Source organism: Cherax quadricarinatus, chromosome 49, assembly GCF_038502225.1.
Source record: "Cherax quadricarinatus isolate ZL_2023a chromosome 49, ASM3850222v1, whole genome shotgun sequence".
NCBI lineage: Eukaryota > Metazoa > Arthropoda > Malacostraca > Decapoda > Parastacidae > Cherax > Cherax quadricarinatus.
Genome location: NC_091340.1, coordinates 6,000,603 through 6,024,874, shown reverse-complemented (window position 1 = coordinate 6,024,874; position 24,272 = coordinate 6,000,603). Strand labels below are relative to the sequence as shown.

Below are 24,272 nucleotides of genomic sequence, written 5' to 3'. Positions count from 1 at the left end.
TTGTTTTTTTACGAGCAGAGCAACCCCTCCTCCCCCTCTGCCCCTTCTATCTTTCCTCATGATCTGGTATCCTGGTGGGAAGATTGCATCTGTTATTGTCTCCGTGAGTTTTGTTTCTGTAACTGCTATGATGTCTGGGGACTTCTCATTGATTCTTTCTTGCCATTCCTCATATTTATTCGTAAATCCATCCGCATTTGTGTACCAAACCTTCAACTTCTGTTCTAATAATGTAACTGTGGTCCTGGGGGAATACTGGGGTTGGGAGAGCAGGAGCCCTGGTGGGGGTCTGTGGGGGGTTGCAGTGGAGGTGGAGGAAGAGCTCCCATAGGGGGTTGCTGTAGGGGTAGGGTTCGTGGTGTGGGGGGTGGGAACAGAGGGATCGGTGTGTGATGGTTGGTTTGGATTGTTCAGTTGCCTTGGGGTGTCGTGGCTGGAGTCCTTCTGCAGGTGTTTCTGGGGGGTGTGCTTGTCCTTCCACCTGTTCCAGGGTTATTCTGCTCTCCTTTTTCATTTTCCAGTGCATGAAATTCCCTTTCTTTGTTAACATTTAAAAGTTCCTCAAAATATTTTTGCCATCTACCCAAAATCTCCATCTCCCCATCTGCTAACTCCCCTATCTGTTTTTAACTGACAAATCCATTCATTCTCTAGGCTTTCTTAACTTGTTTAACTAGCTCCAAAAATTTTTCTTATTTTCATTAAAATTTCTTGACAGTGCCTCTCCCACTCTATCATCTGCTCTCCTATTGCACTCTCTCACCACTCTCTTCACCTTTCTTTTACTCTCCATATACTCTACTCTTCTTATAACACTTCTGCTTTGTAAAAACCTCTCATAAGCTAACTTTTTCTCTTTTATCACACCCTTTACTTCTTCATTCCACCAATCACTCCTCTTTCCTCCTGCACCCACCCTCCTATAACCACAAACTTCTGCCCCACATTCTAATACTGCATTTTTAAAACTCTTCCAACCCTCTTCAACCTCCCTACTACTCATACTTGTACCAGCCCACCTTTCTGCCAATAGTTGCTTAGATCTCACCCAAACTTCCTCCTCCCTTAGTTTATATACTTTCACCTCCCTCTTGCTTGTTGTTGCCATTTTCCTCGTTTCCCATCTACCTCTTACTCTAACTGTAGCTACAACTAAATAATGATTCGATATATCAGTTGCCCCTCTATAAACGTGTACATCCTGGAGCCTACCCATCAACCTTTTATTAACCAATACATAACCTAACAAACTACTTTCATTATGTGCTGTATCATGCCTTGTATATCAATTTATCCTCTTCTTCATAAAATATGTATTACTTATTACCAAACCTCTTTCTACACATAGCTCAATTAAAGGCTCCCCATTTTCATTTACCCCTGGCACCCAAAATTTTCCTACTAATCCCTCCACAACATTTTTGCCCACTTTAGCACTGAAATCCCCAACCACCATTACTCTCACACTTGGTTCAAAACTCCCCACACATTCACTCAACATTTCCCAAAATCTCTGTCTCTCCTCTACACTTCTCTCTTCTCAAGGTGCATATATGCTTACTATAACCCACTTTTCACATCCAACCTTTACTTTACTCCACATAATCCTTGAATTAATACATTTATAGTCCCTCTTTTCCTGCCATAACTTATCCTTCAACATTATTGCTAGTCCTTCTTTAGCTCTAACTCTATTTGAAACCCCTGTCATAATCCCATTTATTCCTCTCCACTGAAACTTTCCCACCCCCTTCAGCTTTGTTTCACTTAAAGCCAGGACATCCAGCTTCTTCTCATTCATAACATCCACAATCATCTCTCTCTTATCATTTGCACAACATCCACACACATTCAGATTTCCCACTTTGACAATTTTCTTCTTATTCTTTTTAGTAATTATTACAGGAAAAGGGGTTACTAGCCTATTGTTCCCGGCATTTTAGTTGACTTTTACAACACGCATTGCTTATGGAGGAAAGATTCTTATTCCACTTCCCCATGGATATAAAAGGAAAAGTAATAAGACCAAGAACTATTAAGAATGTAACTTAAAAATAAATAATTAACATTCATAAAAGTCTGCTCTTCATGTGGAATTAGGTAACAGCCAAACTTTCAAGAAGTTTGTGTACACGACTTTCAATTTTTTGCTGTTGGAAGAGGAAAACAAGGATTTTTGTTGTTGCTGCTTTTTTGTTGGAAAAGAAGTAAAGTTGAAAAATTAATAGATAGAAGTACAGTATTTATATCGTTATATATGCAATTAACCACTGACATCATTTTTTTTAGTTAGAGCTGGAGCAGCTAGATTTAAAAGAGCTAACAGAAGTAGATGATCTGGAGGGTACCAGAACTACAGTAAAGAACAAGGACAGGGATGGCAGTAGCAACATGGTGACCACTCTTCGCAAGATAGCCAACCATCCCTTATTAATAAGGTTAGTACAAGTAATGTAGGGAACTAATGTCCATATAGGCAACTGGGAGAGCACCAGACAAGCCTGGCCTAAGGTTGCCTCTGGGAGTACAAAAACTCTTGGAACTCATCAGTGGTATTGAAGGTATATGCATACACACATCCTAATGGAAATTTAATAAGTCTACCTGTCGGTTTGTTTAAGAAAATTAAGTCAGGTGTGTCTGAGAGAAAAAAAATTAAAGGAATACCAATATAGTTGAACAAACAATTGTGATGAGCAAAGAAGTGATGTAAATATTTACATTCAAGAATAGTGAGACTTGAAGTGTATGTGTAGGAAGTTTTGAGATAAGTGAGAAAATATTTTTCAGAGACCTTAATGCTGAAATGGGAAACACTGGAATGTCAAGTGTAAATGATAATGGTGATATGTAATTGAATTGTGCTTAGAAAGAATTTGGTACAAGGCAATACATTTTTCAAGAAGAGGACACATTAGTATACGAATGAGGGTAGGTGTATATATAATACAGGTTGACCGTCACTAATTCAGCACCATCGGAACCTGTAGGGTGCTGCATTAGTGATTTTGCTGGATTACAGATTGGTTAGGTTAGAATACACTTGACCCAATGGCGATATTTACTCATCGGTGATTTCACCCACTTTACACCCTACTTTTGGCACATTCCATTGTTCCAGTCTACCAAACTCATAGCTATTTTGCTAGTACTCCTTCTATTCTGTTGACTGAGTACAAGAAACCACCCATTTACCTATTTCAACTACCCAGTAAAGTGGTCAGAAAACGGTAATTTGGCCAATTTCACGCAAATTTCAAGAGGTGCTAATTTCAAAATAGGGTCCAGAATAAACAGTGCAGACATTCCTGGCACTAGAATAACATTTTCTCTGTTCATTACTCATGTCTCCAGGCCCCTCTTATATTATGCTTACTTTCCATTTTGAATTTTTATTCACACAAAAAATAGAAGATTTACTGTTACATAGACTACTGCATTATTGTAATAAATGTATAAAGAATGTCAAGCCATTCATGACTGCGTATTAGACTGGCCAGTTGGACATGTATTAGAGAGTGACATCATTTGCTTACTCTTGAACATTGGCAAAAATCAAACATTTCTGCTAGTTTGAGCTCAATTTCAAGGTACTTTCTGTCGTGAAACCAATCAAAATCATATATATTTCTGTAATATATCTTCCATTCTATCAAATGAGATTAAAAAAAAAGAGAATGCGACTATAAAAACCATACGAAAGTACACCGCAAACTCGATTTTACACCTTAAACACTAGCAGTTTTGTTCTCATTATGCACTGCGTGCTGCAGGATTTTTTTTATATTGTGCACACTTACCACACAGACCTATTCTCTCATATGTAGGCCCAAATTTACCGGTCACAGCTTTTCTGAGTGAGCTGAGCTCATGGCAACCAACACTGGCTTCAAAGCCACCTTATCTTTTATGGACAATGTACGGTGTATGTGCTTTACACAATAAGAAGCATTTCTTTTATTTGTTGGAACCATGGCCAGGGCTAAAAGTGAGCAGATTATAACAATAAATGGAAAAAAAGAAATTGGAAAGACTTACCCAGCAAGTAGCATCACTAAATAGTAGTGGCAGGTTGGTGTGATGACCCTGGAAATTTAAAAATATGCTAGCCAAAATTACTGGTGGAACTGGATTACTGATAGCCGACCTGTACTGTATATTGAATGTATGTATCTTCATTTAAAGTTCAATATCTTTTCTACTGTGATCAACATTGTGTAATCAACCTAATGTGTCTTAACACCACTGCACAATGATGTAAAATGGAAGCTTCTCGTCAGTGAAGTAACTGGAGCTGCCCGCATCTTGGATGAAACTTGATTGCCTCTTATTCCTCAGGCATTGTATAACCTCTACAGGTTTAGTGCTTCCACATAATTATCGTAATAATCTACTTCATGTTCAGTATCCAACCCAGAATAAATGGTATTTATAATGACCCCCCTATCTTCAATAGAAAACCTGTTCTTATCAAACGATCCAAAGACTAATTTGAGGAGTATTATATACTATTTTATTGAATTAGTGATTAATTTTATGCTTGTCATGTAAATACCACTGCTTTCTTTCAGAAAATATTATGATGATGGTAAGGTAAAGGAGATAGCCAAGATTCTAAAGAAAACCACTCATCGTGAGTCCGTATTACAGTACATTGTGGAGGATATCGCCGTCATGTCAGATTTTGAAATACATACTACTTGTGGCATCTATCATGTGAGGCTCTCCCTTTTTTTTTTTTTTAAGATTTTATCACTGTTCATGTGAATTATTCTTTGCAAGGATGATTTGAATTGTGATGTCTGTGAACTTCTGGTAAGACAATTATTGAATTATCAGTGGTGAATGCGTTTCTTTTTTGAGTCTTCCCCACCTAGTGGGATATGCCCAATGTAAAAAATAAATATTGCAAGTGTACTTGTAAGAAAATAAGAAATGTCATTTAATTCACCAAACAAGCCTGACCCAGGGCTGGGCTGCAGAAATAGGGAAACTCATAAACCTGTCAAAAGTATATTAATCATATGTCATTGTTTCAATTTCACTCTGTTAGTGAAGAGGACCTCAGTTAGAAGTCAAAATGTACAGCAACCTCTTTATTTCTTGTTTAATTTATATCTTTTTAAAAGAGACACTTATGCAGTGTTAAGTAGCTTTAGTGTGAGAATGTTTCACCCACCAGAGCCTTCATTAATCCTTAAACTCTCCAAACGTAGATCTACGTTCACTTGCGCAGCGCTCCAAATATTTTGAAAAAAAAAAAAATTTTTATTAAAGAGAACAATTTTCTATGTGTTATAAGACCAAAAAAATTTTTAGGACCAGTATGTACTGAGATACAAGACTGCGAAGTTGGTGCTGGATGCTCACCTGACGGCAACATAGAGTCCTGCCGCTTGCAGAAGTGTTGCCAATATACCTTTTTTTCTCATTTTTATTTTAATTTATATAATTTTTATGTTCTGATAATTACAATTTATAATAGTTCTTGTGATTTCATAGCCAATCTTTGTTCTGACACTAATATTAAGTACTGAAATAGTACTCAAATAGTCACAATCACATTGACAGGTGTGCATTTTCACCTGCCTTGGTCACTTACTATTGTCTAGAAATATGTACAAAATATTTATAGGTCTCAGCATGGTGTTTATGATGAGTGTCACTAAACGGCTGACAGGGTAAGCAGTGGAGTGACTCTTGATGATGACTGTTACACACAATCATGTATGTCTGTTTGTCTGTCTATCTAGCTATGTCTGTCTAGCACTGCTTATCTGTCTTTTTGTCTGCCTGTGTATCTGTCTGTCTTTCTGTCTTCCTGTGTGTGTCTGTCTTTTTGTCTGCCTGTGTGTCTGTCTTTTTGTCTGCCTGTGTGTCTCGGTCTTTCTATCTGCCTGTGTGCCTTGGTCTTTATGTCTGCCTGTGTGTGTGTGTGTGTGTGTGTGTGTGTGTGTGTGTGTGTGTGTGTGTGTGTGTGTGTGTCTGTGTGTCTGTGTCTGTCTGTCTTTGTCTGCCTGTGTATCTCAGTCTTTCTGTCTGCCTGTGTGTGCGTCTTTCCGTCTGCTTGTCTCTCAGTCTTAGAGAGCGGCTCATCAACCAACAGGTATTACACATGATGCAGTAGCCACTTCTGATTCCTGATGAAATGAAAATGCTTATTACTTGCCACTGAGTTGCCAGTCATGCTTATTGTCTTATATCTACAAGCACTCTATAGAACTTTGCCTGGAATTTTGGAGTTATCCTAGGTAATTTACACTATGTATAATAACTGTATGTAGGTGTACATGTGAGAGAGAGACAGATAGACAAAGATATAGACAGACAGAGATATAGACAGAATGCCAGAGATATACACAGATACAGAGATATAGACAAATAGACAAAGATACAGACAGACAGACAGAGAGACAGCCAGTGGTATAAAAAATGAAAGGATGTTGCACAAATGTTACACATGGGTTATTATCGAAGTTTTGATATTTCCTCGAACACTTGTGACCTCATCCATCACTTTCCTCTTAAAAATGTCGTGTTAATACGACATGACATCAGTGAATCACTGGTGTTTGCCACGCTATTTGCTCTACCTGGCTATCAATTGAACTGGTGCTCCCACAAGGTACTAAGTGGTCCCATATTTTTTTAATGCTGTGCACACTGAGTGTTAAGACCCATTCTATACTGACCAGGCAATCTCAGGTCAATTATGCCAAATTTGGAGGCAGGAAAAATAAAACATAGATCTACGTTTGGAGCACTAGCAGTACAATCGTAGAAATACGTTTGGACAGTTTAAGGGTTAATTCATTACAGACAATAAAACAAGGAAATGTGTGGTAGTAGTATGGAGGTAAATTTTAGTGTAGACAGACTGCACATAATTGTTAATGGCATCACTTAACAGCTGGGTCCTAATGATCTAAAATCAGTTTAGCCAAAACACTGGAGATATTAAAGCTTCCTGTGTTCTGCACAGCTGCATATTCTCAACAATGGCATTTATGTAAATCTTCCTTGATTATAAGTTTGGCATCATTCTACCTCCTCAAGTGATTGTTGTTATTCCTGTGAATAACACAGGCATTATTTACACTGTCATTACCGTAGGCATATTGATGCTTATTGGAACAGATTTGCTCTGTCTCCCATATATATTTTTTTTTAGCTAACATTCTAGGAAGTCTGTCTTCATCCTTTTTTCTTAGCAATTTTTTTTCCATTGCACTGGCTGTTTCTCACCAAAGTAGGTTGACTCAAAGAAGATGTATTCACCATCATTCATTCAACAGCTGTCATTCTGCCAGTAGTACTCAGGCTTCATGATTCAAATGACCCTCTGAACTACAACATTTATCTATGGGTATCCCATTTGATGAGTGAGAGACTGAATGAATGGGCTGTTAGTGGTGGTTGGCTAGGTCATACAAATGGGATGATTTGGGATGTAGTGTGGGTTGGGATCTTTCTTTCAACACACCGGCCGTATCCGACCGAGGCGGGGTGGCCCAAAAGGAAAAACGAAAGTTTCTCCTTTTACATTTAGTAATATATACAGGAGAAGGGGTTACTAGCCCCTTGCTCCCGGCATTTTAGTCGCCTCTTACAACACGCATGGCTTACGGAGGAAGAATTCTGTTCCACTTCCCCATGGAGGTAAGAGGAAATAAACAAGAACAAGAACTAGAAAGAAAATAGAAGAAAACCCAAAGGGGTGTGTATATATATGCTTGTACATGTATGTGTAGTGTGACCTAAGTGTAAGTAGAAGTAGCAAGACATACCTGAAATCTTGCATGTGTATGAGACAGAAAAAAGAAGACACCAGCAATCCTACCATCGTGTAAAACAATTACAGGCTTCAGTTTTACACTCACTTGGCAGGACGGTAGTACCTCCCTGGGCGGTTGCTGTCTACCAACCTACTACCTACTGTGGGTTGGGATATGGTGTAGATATGAATACTGATGGGATGTAGGTTGAAGTTTTTAGGGACTGTGCTTAGCTTATGGGGAGGTAGGTAGAGGGGGCTTTTTTTCAGTGCATACATGGATGGCGGAGGCTTTGTTGAGTGAGGGGAGGGCAGTTAAAGGTGGGGGAAGAATGATTGTAGGCCAAGTGGACTTGGATAGGGAGGGGTGTGAATGGCAGTAAGGAAAGATGAGATTTTATTCTTAATGTAGGGGGCTGCATATGTGTGTGTATACAATTTGAGGAGTTAAGTGAATGAGAACTTTCTGTGACAAGTCATCCAGATGAATAATGTGAATTAGGCATAAGATATTTAAATGATACAGAAGAAACCTCATTTTCCTTTCACAACTCTTTTTCAACAAAATTAGATTCATCATCTGTGTGCTGGTACCCAACTCTTTGTTAATTACATAGTGATAACAAAATCTAGCAATGTTTCCCTGTCTTATTCCATTATACAAGATGTATTTCACACTTATTATGAATTAGGAATAAGAAGGGTTCATTTGAACTTGAACTTACTTTTATTTTTTCTCAGTCCATCAAGACTCACCGTCTGCCAGATGAGATGATTCTTGACTCTGGAAAATTTCAGCAACTAGACATTCTACTACCAAAACTAAAGGAAGAAGGTATGAGATATATTATATAACCATCATTGTTTAATTAACACTTTCACCAAATTTAAAATTATATCAGAAAATACATTATGATCATTTGGACACTTAACGTTTTATCCCGGGAATGTCATAATCTCAGCCTGCAGTAAATGTGTTTTAGGTCTACGGCCATTAGGTCATCAACATTTAATTCTGTATAATAATAACCTTCGGTATGCTTTACAAAATGTGCCAATCACTTAGTGAATGTGTATTTCACATACAGAATTACCACTTGCAATGGAGCATCACATTATAGTGAATTTACATGAAGTGAGGGGATTCCTGTATTTGTTTCCAGATCACTTGGGTAATCAGTGGCCACATTGATTTTGTGCTCACACGTACTTATGTATACTAGACATTGCTGATAGTATAGTTGAATCCAACATCTTAACTAGAGTAAAAAAAATTTTTTAAACAATATAGTATTTTTCCTCTATAAAAAGTAATGAAAACTTCTGACAAAAAACTTTGAGTTCATTTGTACTAGAAATCTTCTAGAAAAAAGTGCCAGATCAGTCAGGTTGTGATGTCTCTTGGTCTACCAACCTGTTGTTGCCAGCAGTCTAGTAGACCAAGTAGTCTACAATGAAGTCTTTCTTCCAGGCTGAGCTTTGAGAGTAGGAAGACTGAAAACCTAGTTGCAGGTGTGTCTCAGGTGCATGAGAAAGATTTAATCAGGCATTGTTATTGTGTCATTATATTAATAGTATACCAGACCAACAAGTGGATGAGTAACACGTGCAGCAGTTGAGAATCTTTATTTTCACCTGCAGAATGATCAAAACGTATAAGAAATAAAGATACCCAGCTGTTGCACAATTGTCTTAGTGTTAAAGTAAAAAATACAAACACTGCAGATTTTTGACACAATAGTTATAGTTTGTGTTAAAAAAAGAAAAAGTGTATACAGTGGAACCTCGGTATGCAACCTTAATTCATTCCAGAAGGCTGTTCGAGTGCTGCTCTGTTTGAGTATTGAACAAGTTCTTCCCAACCAATTTTCTGTTTGATTGACTGTTATCACTAATCTTCATAGGCCCCATGGTGACTTATTTATACAAATGATACAAAAAAAAAAATGTGAAGAAACATGAAATAGCTTACAGTGAAGTTCTGGCAGGTTGTATTTGTTTGGTCATGTGCTGAGGTTTGTTCAAGTAGGGAGCTGGTCGTATACCAAGGTTCCACTGTATATTGATGTAGAATGAAAGCTACAGTACTGTGGCTGGAACAATTTACAGCCATCCCACAGTTTGGAAAGGAACCTTTAGACCATTATCAAATCATGACTAAATAATAATAGTTCAGGATGTATCTCAACGGTGTCTCAAATTTGCTCTCCAAATTGTGGATTAGTTGTGAATATATTTTTGTATATGTCAGTTTGTATGCACAGCCTTGCATATTTATGTAGAAAAATAATAAATAAATAATTTACAGGTTCCCGTGTATTGATATTCTCTCAATTTGTGATACTTCTCAATATCCTAGAGCAATACATTATTCTTCGAGGCCACAAATACCTTAGATTTGATGGTACAACGTTAGTAACTGAGAGGTAAGTTGTCATTTTTTATCATTGAATGCAAATACTTGGACTGTTGAAGATTATTTATTTGGTTACATATTTGATAATATATTTGAGTAAGGTTTGATAAATAATGAAAGGGCTGTGGTATGCATTATTGTGTACTTAAGATCTTTTCTTTAATGAGTTATCCCAGCAAGAACTTTAGAGAAGAGGTGGACATATTACAGCTCATGTTCCTCATCTAGCTCTTCAAATTATTCTAGCTGTCCCACAGTTTCATTTGCCATTTTGCCCACAGAGGTCAGGGGCTCTAGAATGCACCACCTTCCCCTTTTCCCATTCAGATATTTCTGTATCTATGAATTAAGGTTCTGTGATCTCATGATACACCTCCCTCACTAATACTGAGGTCTATTGCCTGAATGATGATTTATAATTTGTGTGTTTTTAATCTGATATCCTTAAAAAAAAAATCCTTATTAGCACATCATATGTAAATAAATGGATGCTCATATACATGAACTGCACTGTATATTTTTTTGTTCTTTCCATAGACAAGACTTGATTGATCAGTTCACAGAGGAAGAAGACATCTTTGTGTTTCTTCTATCAACACGAGCAGGTGGACTTGGTATTAATCTAACAGCTGCGAATACAGTTATTATTCATGACATAGATTTCAACCCTTATAATGATAAGCAAGCTGAAGATAGATGCCATAGAGTTGGTCAGACTAGGTAAGTTTTGCTCTTTGTACTAAGGAATTATTGCTACTGTGTTGTTATTATTATTCTTTCTTCTTTCAACACACCGGCCGTATCCCACCGAGGCGGGGTGGCCCAAAAGGAAAAACGAAAGTTTCTCCTTTTACATTTAGTAATATATACAGGAGAAGAGGTTACTAGCCCCTTGCTCCCGGCATTTTAGTTGCCTCTTACAACACGCATGGCTTACGGAGGAAGAATTCTGTTCCACTTCCCCATGGAGATAAGAGGAAATAAACAAGAATAAGAACTAGAAAGAAAATAGAAGAAAACCCAGAGGGGTGTGTATATATGTGCTTGTACATGTATGTGTAGTGTGACCTAAGTGTAAGTAGAAGTAGCAAGACGTACCTGAAATCTTGCATGTTCATGAGACAGAAAAAAGGACACCAGCAATCCTACCATCATGTAAAACAATTACAGGCTTTCGTTTTACACTCACTTGGCAGGACGGTAGTACCTCCCTGGGCGGTTGCTGTCTACCAACCTACTACCTATTGTTATTATTATTATTATTATTATTTTTTAATACTGGCTGTCTCCCACTGAGGTATGGTGACCCAAAACAGAAACTTTCACCATCATCCACACTATCAGTGATTTGCCAGAGGAATGTAGATATTGTAGTTCACATGTCCCTCCTAACAGCAAATATCTCCATTCCTCCTCCTGAGTGTAGGCTCTGTACTTTCCACTTCCAGGACTCGAGTCTGGCGAACTGCTCTTCATGAATCCCTTCACAAAATATTACCCTGCTTACACTCCAACAGCTTGTCAGCTCTGAAAAAAACATTTGCCTCCACTCACTCCAATTTAACATGCTCACTCATGCCTGCTTGATGTCCAAACCTTTTGCACACAAACCTTTTTTACCCCCTCCCTCCATCCTTTCCTAGGACGACCCCTACCCCACCTTCTCTCCACTACAGATTCATACACCCTCCAAGTTATCATATTTTGTTCCATTCTTTCTAAATAACCAAACCACCTCAAGAACCTCTCTTCAGCCCTCCAAGTCTCCAAACTACAAATTCTCTACAGAATATTTACATAATACACTGCCCTCAGACACAACATCTCCACTGCCTCCAACTCCCTCCTTGTTGCAACATTCACAATCCATGCTTCACACCCATATAAGAGTGTTGGAACGAGATTATATTTTCATACATTACCCTCTTTGCTTCCATGGATAACGTTCTTTGTCTCTACAGATGCCTCAATGCACCCCCCCTCCCCACCTTTTTTTTTTATGAACAAACCGGCCATATCCCACCAAGGCAGGGTGGCCCAAAAAGAAAAATGAAAGTTTCTCTTTTTAAATTTAGTAATTTATATGGGAGAAGGGGTTACTAGACCCTTGCTCCCGGCATTTTAGTTGCCTCTTACAACACGCATGGTTTACGGAGGAAGAATTCTATTCCACTTCCCCATGGAGATAAGAGGAAATAAACAAGAACAACAACTAGAAAGAAAATAGAAGAAAACCCAGAGGGGTGTGTATATATATATATATATATATTTTTTTTTTTCAACAAGTCGGTCGTCTCCCACCGAGGCAGGGTGACCCAAAACAGAAAGAAAATCCCCAAAAAGAAAATACTTTCATCATCATTCAACACTTTCACCACACTCACACATTATCACTGCTTTTGCAGAGGTGCTCAGAATACAACAGTTTAGAAGCATATACGTATAAAGATACACAACATATCCCTCCAAACTGCCAATATCCCAAACCACTCCTTTAAAGTGCAGGCATTGTACTTCCCATTTCCAGGACTCAAGTCCGACTATATGAAAATAACTGGTTTCCCTGAATATTATTTTTTATTATTATCACACCGGCCGAGTCCCACCAAGGCAGGGTGGCCCGAAAAAGAAAAACTTTCACCATCATTCACTCCATCACTGTCTTGCCAGAAGGGTGCTTTACACTACAGTTTTTAAACTGCAACATTAACACCCCTCCTTCAGAGTGCAGGCACTGTACTTCCCATCTCCAGGACTCAAGTCCGGCCTGCCGGTTTCCCTGAATCCCTTCATAAATGTTACTTTGCTCACACTCCAACAGCACGTCAAGTATTAAAAACCATTTGTCTCCATTCACTCCTATCAAACACGCTCACGCATGCCTGCTGGAAGTCCAAGCCCCTCGCACACAAAACCTCCTTTACCCCCTCCCTCCAACCCTTCCTAGGCCGACCCCTACCCCGCCTTCCTTCCACTACAGACTGATACACTCTTGAAGTCATTCTGTTTCGCTCCATTCTCTCTACATGTCCGAACCACCTCAACAACCCTTCCTCAGCCCTCTGGACAACAGTTTTGGTAATCCCGCACCTCCTCCTAACTTCCAAACTACGAATTCTCTGCATTATATTCACACCACACATTGCCCTCAGACATGACATCTCCACTGCCTCCAGCCTTCTCCTCGCTGCAACATTCATCACCCATGCTTCACACCCATATAAGAGCGTTGGTAAAACTATACTCTCATACATTCCCCTCTTTGCCTCCAAGGACAAAGTTCTTTGTCTCCACAGACTCCTAAGTGCACCACTCACTCTTTTTCCCTCATCAATTCTATGATTCACCTCATCTTTCATAGACCCATCCGCTGACACGTCCACTCCCAAATATCTGAATACATTCACCTCCTCCATACTCTCTCCCTCCAATCTGATATTCAATCTTTCATCACCTAATCTTTTTGTTATCCTCATAACCTTACTCTTTCCTGTATTCACCTTTAATTTTCTTCTTTTGCACACCCTACCCAATTTCATCCACCAATCTCTGCAACTTCTCTTCAGAATCTCCCAAGAGCACAGTGTCATCAGCAAAGAGCAGCTGTGACAACTCCCACTTTGTGTGTGATTCTTTGTCTTTTAACTCCACGCCTCTTGCCAAGACCCTCGCATTTACTTCTCTTACAACCCCATCTATAAATATATTAAACAACCACGGTGACATCACACATCCTTGTCTAAGGCCTACCTTTACTGGGAAAAAATTTCCTTCTTTCCTACATACTCTAACTTGAGCCTCACTATCCTCGTAAAAACTCTTCACTGCTTTCAGTAACCTACCTCCTACACCATACACTTGCAACATCTGCCACATTGCCCCCCTATCCACCCTGTCATATGCCTTTTCCAAATCCATAAATGCCACAAAGACCTCTTTAGCCTTATCTAAATACTGTTCACTTATATGTTTCACTGTAAACACCTGGTCCACACACCCCCTACCTTTCCTAAAGCCTCCTTGTTCATCTGCTATCCTATTCTCCGTCTTACTCTTAATTCTTTCAATTATAACTCTACCATACACTTTACCAGGTACACTCAACAGACTTATCCCCCTATAATTTTTGCACTCTCTTTTATCCCCTTTGCCTTTATACAAAGGAACTATGCATGCTCTCTGCCAATCCCTAGGTACCTTACCCTCTTCCATACATTTATTAAATAATTGCACCAACCACTCCAAAACTATATCCCCACCTGCTTTTAACATTTCTATCTTTATCCCATCAATCCCGGCTGCCTTACCCCCTTTCATTTTGCCTACTGCCTCACGAACTTCCCCCACACTCACAACTGGCTCTTCCTCACTCCTACAAGATGTTATTCCTCCTTGCCCTATACACGAAATCACAGCTTCCCTATCTTCATCAACATTTAACAATTCCTCAAAATATTCCTTCCATCTTCCCAATACCTCTAACTCTCCATTTAATAACTCTCCTCTCCTATTTTTAACTGACAAATCCATTTGTTCTCTAGGCTTTCTTAACTTGTTAATCTCACTCCAAAACTTTTTCTTATTTTCAACAAAATTTGTTGATAACATCTCACCCACTCTCTCATTTGCTCTCTTTTTACATTGCTTCACCACTCTCTTAACTTCTCTCTTTTTCTCCATATACTCTTCCCTCCTTGCATCACTTCTACTTTGTAAAAACTTCTCATATGCTAACTTTTTCTCCCTTACTACTCTCTTTACATCATCATTCCACCAATCGCTCCTCTTCCCTCCTGCACCCACTTTCCTGTAACCACAAACTTCTGCTGAACACTCTAACACTACATTTTTAAACCTACCCCATACCTCTTCGACCCCATTGCCTATGCTCTCATTAGCCCATCTATCCTCCAATAGCTGTTTATATCTTACCCTAACTGCCTCCTCTTTTAGTTTATAAACCTTCACCTCTCTCTTCCCTGATGCTTCTATTCTCCTTGTATCCCATCTACCTTTTACTCTCAGTGTAGCTACAACTAGAAAGTGATCTGATATATCTGTGGCCCCTCTATAAACATGTACATCCTGAAGTCTACTCAACAGTCTTTTATCTACCAATACATAATCCAACAAACTACTGTCATTTCGCCCTACATCATATCGTGTATACTTATTTATCCTCTTTTTCTTAAAATATGTATTACCTATAACTAAACCCCTTTCTATACAAAGTTCAATCAAAGGGCTCCCATTATCATTTACACCTGGCACCCCAAACTTACCTACCACACCCTCTCTAAAAGTTTCTCCTACTTTAGCATTCAAGTCCCCTACCACAATTACTCTCTCACTTGGTTCAAAGGCTCCTATACATTCACTTAACATCTCCCAAAATCTCTCTCTCTCCTCTGCATTCCTCTCTTCTCCAGGTGCATACACGCTTATTATGACCCACTTCTCGCATCCAACCTTGACTTTAATCCACATAATTCTTGAATTTACACATTCATATTCTCTTTTCTCCTTCCATAACTGATCATTTAACATTACTGCTACCCCTTCCTTTGCTCTAACTCTCTCAGATACTCCAGATTTAATCCCATTTATTTCCCCCCACTGAAACTCTCCTACCCCCTTCAGCTTTGTTTCGCTTAGGGCCAGGACATCCAACTTCTTTTCATTCATAACATCAGCAATCATCTGTTTCTTGTCATCCGCACTACATCCACGCACATTTAAGCAACCCAGTTTTATAAAGTTTTTCTTCTTCTCTTTTTTTAGTAATTGTATACAGGAGAAGGGGTTACTAGCCCATTGCTCCCGGCATTTTAGTCGCCTCATACGACACGCATGGCTTACGGAGGAAAGATTCTTTTCCACTTCCCCATGGACAATAGAAGAAATAAAAAAGAACAAGAGCTATTTAGAAAAAGGAGAAAAACCTAGATGTATGTATATATATATATGCATGTGCGTGTCTGTGAAGTGTGACCAAAGTGTAAGTAGGAGTAGCAAGATATCCCTGTTATCTTAGCGTGTTTATGAGACAGAAAAAGAAACCAGCAATCCTACCATCATGCAAAACAGTTACAGGTTTTTGTTTCACAGTCATCTGGCAGGACGGTAGTACTTCCCTGGGTGGTTGCTGTCTACCAACCTACTACCCTGAATCCCTTCACTAAATATTACCCTGCTCACACTCCAACAGATCGTCAGGTCCCAAGTATCATTCGTCTCCATTCACTCCTATCTAACACGCTCATGCACGCTTGCTGGAAATCCAAGCCCCTCGCCCACAAAACCTCCTTTACCCCCTCTTTCCAACCCTTTCGAGGACGACCCCTACCCCTCTTTCCTTCCCCTATAGATTTATATGCTTTCCATGTCATTCTACTTCGATCCATTCTCTCTAAATGACCAAACCACCTCAACAACCCCTCTTCTGCCCTCTGACTAATGCTTTTATTAACTCCACACCTTCTCCTAATTTCCACACTCCGAATTTTCTGCATAATATTTACACCACACATTGCCCTTAGACAGGACATCTCCACTGCTTCCAACCGTCTCCTCGCTGCTGCATTTACCACCCAAGCTTCACATCCATATAAGAGTGTTGGAACTACTATACTTTCATACATTCCCTTCTTTGCCTCCATAGATAACGTTTTTTGACTCCACATATACCTCAACGCACCACTCACCTTTTTTCCCTCATCAATTCTATGATTAACCTCATCCTTCATAAATCCATCCGCCGACACGTCAACTCCCAAGTATCTGAAAACATTCACTTCTTCCATACTCCTCCTCCCCAATTTGATATCCAATTTTTCTTTATCTAAATCATTTGATACCCTCATCACCTTACTCTTTTCTGTGTTCACTTTCAACTTTCTACCTTTACACACATTCTCAAACTCATCCACTAACCTTTGCAATTTTTCTTTAGAATCTCCCATAAGCACAGTATCATCAGCAAAAAGTAACTGTGTCAATTCCCATTTTGAATTTGATTCCCCATAATTTAATCCCACCCCTCTCCCGAACACCCTAGCATTTACTTCTTTTACAACCCCATCTATAAATATATTAAACAACCATGGTGACATTACACATCCCTGTCTAAGACCTACTTTTACCGGGAAGTATTCTCCCTCTCTTCTACACACCCTAACCTGAGCCTCACTATCCTCATAAAAGCTCTTTACAGCATTTAGTAACTTACCACCTATTCCATAAACTTGCAACATCTGCCACATTGCTCCTCTATCCACTCTATCATATGCCTTTTCTAAATCCATAAATGCAATAAAAACTTCCCTACCTTTATCTAAATACTGTTCACATATATGCTTCAATGTAAACACTTGATCTACACATCCCCTACCCACTCTGAAGCCTCCTTGCTCATCCGCAATTCTACATTCTGTCTTACCTCTAATTCTTTCAATTATAACCCTACCGTATACTTTTCCTGGTATACTCAGTAAACTTATTCCTCTATAATTTTTACATTCTCTTTTGTCCCCTTTCCCTTTATATAAAGGGACTATACATGCTCTCTGCCAATCCCTAGGTACCTTCCCCTCTTTCATACATTTATTAAACAAAAGTACCAACCACTCCAACACTATATCCCCCCCTGCTTTTAACATTTCTGTCATGATCCCATCAGTTCCAGCTGCTTTACCCCCTTTCATTCTACGTAATGCCTCACGTACCTCCACCACACTTACATTCTGCTCTTCTTCACTCCTAAAAGATGGTATACCTCCCTGGCCAGTGCATGAAATAACCACCTCCCTTTCTTCCTCAACATTTAAAAGTTCCTCAAAATATTCTCGCCATCTACCTAATACCTCCCTCTCCCCATCTACTAACTCCCCTACTCTGTTTTTAACGAACAAATCCATACTTTCCCTAGGCTTTCTTAACTTGTTTAACTCACTCCAAAATTTTTTCTTATTTTCATCAAAATTTCTTGACAGTGCCTCTCCCACTCTTTCATCTGCTCTCCTTTTGCACTCTCTCACCACTCTCTTCACCTTTCTTTTACTCTCCATATACTCTGCTCTTCTTATAACACTTCTGCTTTGTAAAAACCTCTCGTAAGCTACCTTTTTCTCTTTTATCACACCCTTTACTTCATCATTCCACCAATCACTCCTCTTTCCTCCTGCCCCCACCCTCCTATTGGAAAATGGTAAAACTGAAGGGGCCATGCAGCACCTGGGAAATAGGAGGTAATCAGGTTTTATCTGAAGTAGAGGAGAATAGTTCTAATTTCTTAGATCTTTGTTAATAGCACGTCACCAAGATTAACCCTTTCAAGGTCGGTCCCATTGTTCTACAGCTTTGAAGTCAGTGTCAGTCCCATAGTACTATGCCATGAGCCCAGCTCACTCAGATAAGCTGTGAGTGGTAAGTTTGGGCCTAAATATGAGAGAATGGGTCTGTGAGGTAAGTTTGCACCATTTAAAAAAAATCCTGCAGAAAGCAGTGCATAATGAAAAAACTGCAACCGTGTGATTTTGGTTTAAAACAGCAACTTTGCAGTGTATTTTTGTATGGTTTTTAATGTTGTATTATCGGAACCTTGGTCTCATTTAATAGAATGGATGATATCTTAAAGAAATAGAGGCAATTTTAATTGGTTTCAGGACTGAAAGTAGCTTGAAATTGAGCTCAAAGTAGTGGAAATGTTCGATTTTTGCTGATATTCTAGAGCACACAAATGATGTCATTCGTCCAATACTTGTCCATCTGGCCACTCGTCAGTGCATTTATGAATGCACTGACATTATTTATACAATTATTACAATATTTACAATACTGCATAGCAGTAAGTATTCTGTTTGGTAAAAGGACACAAGTGCAACTAATGTGACATTTTATTGTGGCAACGTTTCATTCTCCAGGAGCTTTGTCAAGCTGTTACAAACAATATATGGACACAGAGGGTATATATAGGCTTTGAGTGAGGTGTAGTAGTACTTGCAATACTAGTGGAGGTAGTAGTAGCAGTAGTAGTGGTACCTCCACTAGTATTACGACTGCTGCATCTCACTCGAAGCCTATATAAACCTGTGTCCATGTATTGTTTGTAACGGTTTGACAAAGCTCCTGGAGAGTGAAACATTGTCACAGTAAAATGTCACATTAGTTGCACTTGTGTCCTTTTACCTGACATGTTGGTAATTCTACTAACATTGATACAGTGTGAATAAAAATTCAAAATGGAAAGCAACTGTAATATAGGAGAGGCCTGGGGACATGACTAATAAACAGAGGAAATGTTATTTTAGTGCCAGGAATGTCTGCATTGTTTATTTTGGACCGTATTTTGAAATTGGCATTTCTTGAATTTTGTGTGAAATTGGCCAAATTGCCAATTTATGATCACTTTATTGGGTCATTTAAATAGTTGAATAAGCAGTTTCTTGTACTCAATCGATAGAGTGGAAGACATACTAGCAAAATAGCTAAGAATTTGGTCAACTGGAACAATGGAATTGGCCTAAAATCGGACTCAAAGTAGACACAATCACCGATGCCAAAATATCTCTAACACAGCAGAATTCACAAAAGCGTAATTTTGTCAGTTTTCCATCAAATTTCGTTTTTTTTTATTTTATTACCTCCAGAAAAAGATTCTCTACCATTTCATATTTTTTTGGGGGGAGGGGGGGTCCTGAGAGCAAGTTTGAGAGTGGGGGTTGCAACCCTGAAAGGGTTAAGGCTATATTAAGGAGGACGACATCAACTGTACAGAGTGAGACCAGTAAATATACTTTTTTTTTTTTTATTTTTATATACATGCTGTATCATAATTTTAGAAACTGTCTACTTATTCAGAAATTGTCATTATGTGCTTTTTAAAAATTTAGAAGAATTTGTTTTAGGTTTTGTTAAGTATTGTAAATGTTGTAGTTCTTGGTGAAGTAATTTGTCAAAATTATGTGTATGATTATAAAACTATTTTAAAATAAAAATTTCACAGGCCTGTGAAGATTATTCGATTGGTCAGCAAGGACACCATAGAGGAAGGAATGCTGGAAATTGCTCAGGATAAGCTACAGCTGGAACGAGATGTCACTGGCCTTGAAGGTATGGAGTGGAAAAACAGCCATTAAGTTTATAAATAAGAACCATTTAAGAGAGGAAGCTGGTGACAGCATTTTGGTACTTCCTGGACCATTGTTAAGTCATAACACTGTAAACTGACAGTGGTCCAGAATAGATAAAAATATCGTCGCACATTTCCTCTCCTAAGTGCGGGTTATTTGTGAATTGTTCCAGCCACAATGTTGTCTTTTCTTTCTTTTAGCCAATAAGTTTTAGAATACTAGATATGGCATATAATTACTGATGAGAGTAAATCTTGTTTTAAATACATTATTCTTTTTATTGATACAGATGACCAACAAAAGAAAGGTGATGTTGTAACACTACTGAAGGCTGCTCTAGGCTTGGTGAAGACTGACGGACAAAGTAGTTCCTTAGCATCTACGAGTAACAGTGAGCCATCATAGTCATATGGAGCATTAGTTCCTTTGTTAAATAATGAATCATCAAAGTCACTTGGAAATTACCTTTAAATTTTAAAATTGATTGTGAAAGTAAATGTACACTTTGTTTATTTCCTTTTTATTAATGGAATCACAAAAAATTTAGTTAGCTCTTCATATTTAATTATTCTTTGGAAAGTTTCTTAAACCATGTTGCAACCAAGTGTTGGCCATGTTAAACAACATGTAGCATAATTAAAGGAATTTATTCAAGAATGTTGCTTCAGTAATTTATGTTTAGAATTGCTACTTTGACAGTTTATTCTTGTTGTTATAGTTTTCATACGCAACTATAGTCGGTGTTTAAGAGATGTATATATATAGGTATTTATATTTTTATTATTCAATGCCCTATTTATCCTATTTCCTATAGCATGAGAGAGGAGCTTATTCTTTCTCTGCCCTCCTCGCACTCTCAGGCAGTGCAGTAATGGTACAGTTTTATATACCCCTCCCCTTAATCTAACTTCCCATTGCTCATGTACAGGGAAATCTCACTACAATGTGTCACATTTTTATTCAAATGCGAATATAGTACATTATTGCCTTGAAACCAAAATTTATTTCATGTACGATTAAGATGGTAATAATTAAAGGAGGTCAATAGATGTACCATTTTTTTTTTTTTTGTAAAAAAAAATAAAAGATCAATAGATGAATAATTTTTCTGTTTTTAACTATTTTCCTGATAATCATCATTTTTTTTCTTTTTTGTACTATGTATCTGAACATCAGAGAAGTATGAAACACACTAATGTATCTTCTCATAACTTCAGATTGCAGATATGATTAGATATTGTTACGATTCATCAGCCATTATAAAGTCATTTAGTCATGAGCTGTGAATTGTTCCAGCCACAACATTGTGACTATTCTTCATGAGTCTTTGTAAAGCAGTCAGGTCAAGTCAAGTGTACTCAGAACAAACGACTTTGTAATATTTTGTACATGATGAATTGACTTTTGGAGAACTGGTTATTTTGTAACTTAATCATAATATGGGAAATGGCCAATGTGGTAAAACAAAAAAATGGAGTTAATATATATTTATTTTGACTTGTACTACACAACTCCTTATATTGAAGAGCCACATGTCGACTTAGGCTAATACAAGTATGGCTTGCCAGTGCGTACTTTTCAGACTTCCTTATTTTATATGTTCCATTTGAAATTAAATTCTGTAGATTTTCTATTATAATTAATTAAAAAATTTCACATCTTTCTTACTTCAACGAACTGGCTGTAGCCCGCCGAGGCAAGCTGACCTAAAAACGATTTTTTTTTTTTTTTTTCAATTTTGTAATTTATACAGGGAAAGGGGTTACTAGCCTCTTGCTCCTGGCATTTTAGTTGCCTCTTGTGACACATGTTGTTTATGGAGGAAGAATTCTTTTCTACTTCCCCATTGAGAACTTTTCACATATCTGTTAGTATTTTTTTTTGGGGGGGGGGGGGGAGGAACCTTGCAGTCTTGACTTATAAAACAGAGCACTGATCATTTAGTCAGGTAAGCAAAATGTAAAAAAATTGTTGAAATAACAGTGAAAACTTGTGTGAAAATAATAAAATTAAAATATTCATCAGTATTAAATAAACCTTAATTTTTGCCTCATCTATGATAGGTTTGGTAGAATTAATCTCAATTATATTATGTAAACTGTAGTAAGATTAGGCAGGGTTGTTAAGTTAGTTTTGGTACAAAATTGCAGGCCCATGGTAGCAGTAATGAGCTCAGTTAGGCCATCATCAATTGATTCCAAATAAGAATCTTCAGTGCATTTTGTGAGCCAAACTAATCATATATGGCAAATGTTTATCGCACATACAGAATTACTGATAGAAATGGGAGATTGCATAAGGCAAGAGAAAACTTGTACTATTATTTTTTAATTTTAAGAAAGTTTACCATTTGTTTGGTTAACCATTGTAAATCTCCTAGGCATGATAAGTTGTTATACTGCTAGAGCAAACTTCTATAATGTATTGATTTCACTATTTGCTTCAAATTTTTTCCACATGAAACTTTTGTTTCTTTTTCTAGTATTCTTTGTTCTTATATAACAGGAATTTAATCCTCATAAAATGTTTGTATAACACTAAGAAATGTAAAGGACTCGAGAAAACTGAAAATCCTTTATTTATAGAGATACGTGACATTTGTTCATGTGTAGTGAACTTTCTTACTAGAAAAAGTTCGCTACATGTGAATGATACTGTGTAGGTGCTCCTTGACTTAAAGTGAACCCGTCATAAGTTGAAAATATCGTAAGTTGAATATTTATTTTTTTAACAAACTGGCCGTATCCCACCGAGGCAGGGTGACCTAAAAGAAAAACGAGTTTCTCTTTTTAAATTTAGTACTGTATAGAGGAAAAGGGGTTACTAGTCCCTTGCTCCCGGCATTTTAGTCGCCTCTTATGATACGCATGGCTTATGGAGGAAGAATTCTGTTCCACTTTCCCATGGAGAGAATATGAATATTGTTTTTTTAACACATCGGCCATTTCCCACCAAGGGAGGGTGACCCAAAAGAAAGAAAAATCCAAAAAGACAGAAAAACTTTCATCATCATGCAGCACTTTCACCATCACTCATACATAATCACTCTCTTTGCAGAGGTGCTCAGATATGACAGTTTTTGTCCCTCCAAAATGCCAGTATCCCAAATCCCTCTTTTAAGTGCAGGCATTGTACTTCCCATTTCCAGGACTCGACTCTGGCTAACTGGTTTCCCTGAATCCCTTCACAAAATATTACTCTGCTCACACTCCAACAGCTCCCAGAAACCCAAACCATTCATCTCCATTCACTCCTATCTAACACGCTCACGCACGCATGCGGTAAATCCAAGCCCCTCGCCCACAAAACCTCCTTTACCCTCTCCCTCCCACCTTCTCAAGGGCGACCCCTACCCAGCCTTCCTTTCCCTACAAATTTATACGCTCTCCAAGTCATTCTACTTTGTTCCATTCTCTCTAAATGACCAAACCTCTCTTTAGCCCTCTGACTAATACTTTAGTAACTCCACACCTAATTTCCACACTGCGAATTCTGTGCACAATATTTACACCACACATTGCCCTTAGACACAACATCTCTGCCTCCAGCCTCCTTGTCACTGCAACATTTACAACCCATGCTTCACACCCATGTATGAGTGTTGGTACCACTGTACTCTTCTACATTCCCTTCTTTGGCTCCATGGATAACGTTTTTTTTTGTCTCAACAGATACATCAACGCACCACTCACCATTTTTCCTTCATTTCTATGGTTAACTTCATCCTTCATAAACCCATCTGCTGACAAATCAACTCCCAAATATCTAAAAACATACACTTCTTCCATGCTCCCTCCCTCCAATGTGATATCCAATTTTTCTTTATCTAAATTGTTTGATACCCTCATCACCTTACTCTTATTTATGTTCGCTTTCAACTTTCTTCCTTTACACACCCTCCCAAACTCATCCACTAACTTTTGCAACTTTTCTTTAGAATCACCCAAAAGCA

General features: G+C 38.2%; 1 protein-coding gene across 4 annotated transcripts in view; it reads left to right on the top strand.

Annotated features, from left to right (window-relative positions):
* Etl1 (SWI/SNF-related, matrix-associated actin-dependent regulator of chromatin, subfamily a, containing DEAD/H box 1) overlaps nt 1-21,425 on the top strand; it is a 96,931-nt gene extending 75,506 nt beyond the window's left edge. For all 4 annotated transcript variants that reach the window (XM_070095147.1, XM_070095149.1, XM_070095148.1 and 1 more), the window contains 7 exons: nt 2,290-2,438; nt 4,572-4,716; nt 8,516-8,609; nt 10,083-10,200; nt 10,728-10,910; nt 20,194-20,300; nt 20,610-21,425. In XM_070095147.1, the coding sequence (XP_069951248.1) occupies nt 2,290-2,438; nt 4,572-4,716; nt 8,516-8,609; nt 10,083-10,200; nt 10,728-10,910; nt 20,194-20,300; nt 20,610-20,725 (912 nt within the window). In that variant the 3' untranslated portion in view covers nt 20,726-21,425. The remainder of the gene's footprint in view (nt 1-2,289; nt 2,439-4,571; nt 4,717-8,515; nt 8,610-10,082; nt 10,201-10,727; nt 10,911-20,193; nt 20,301-20,609) is intronic.
* The last annotated feature ends 2,847 nt before the right edge of the window (nt 21,426-24,272 follow it).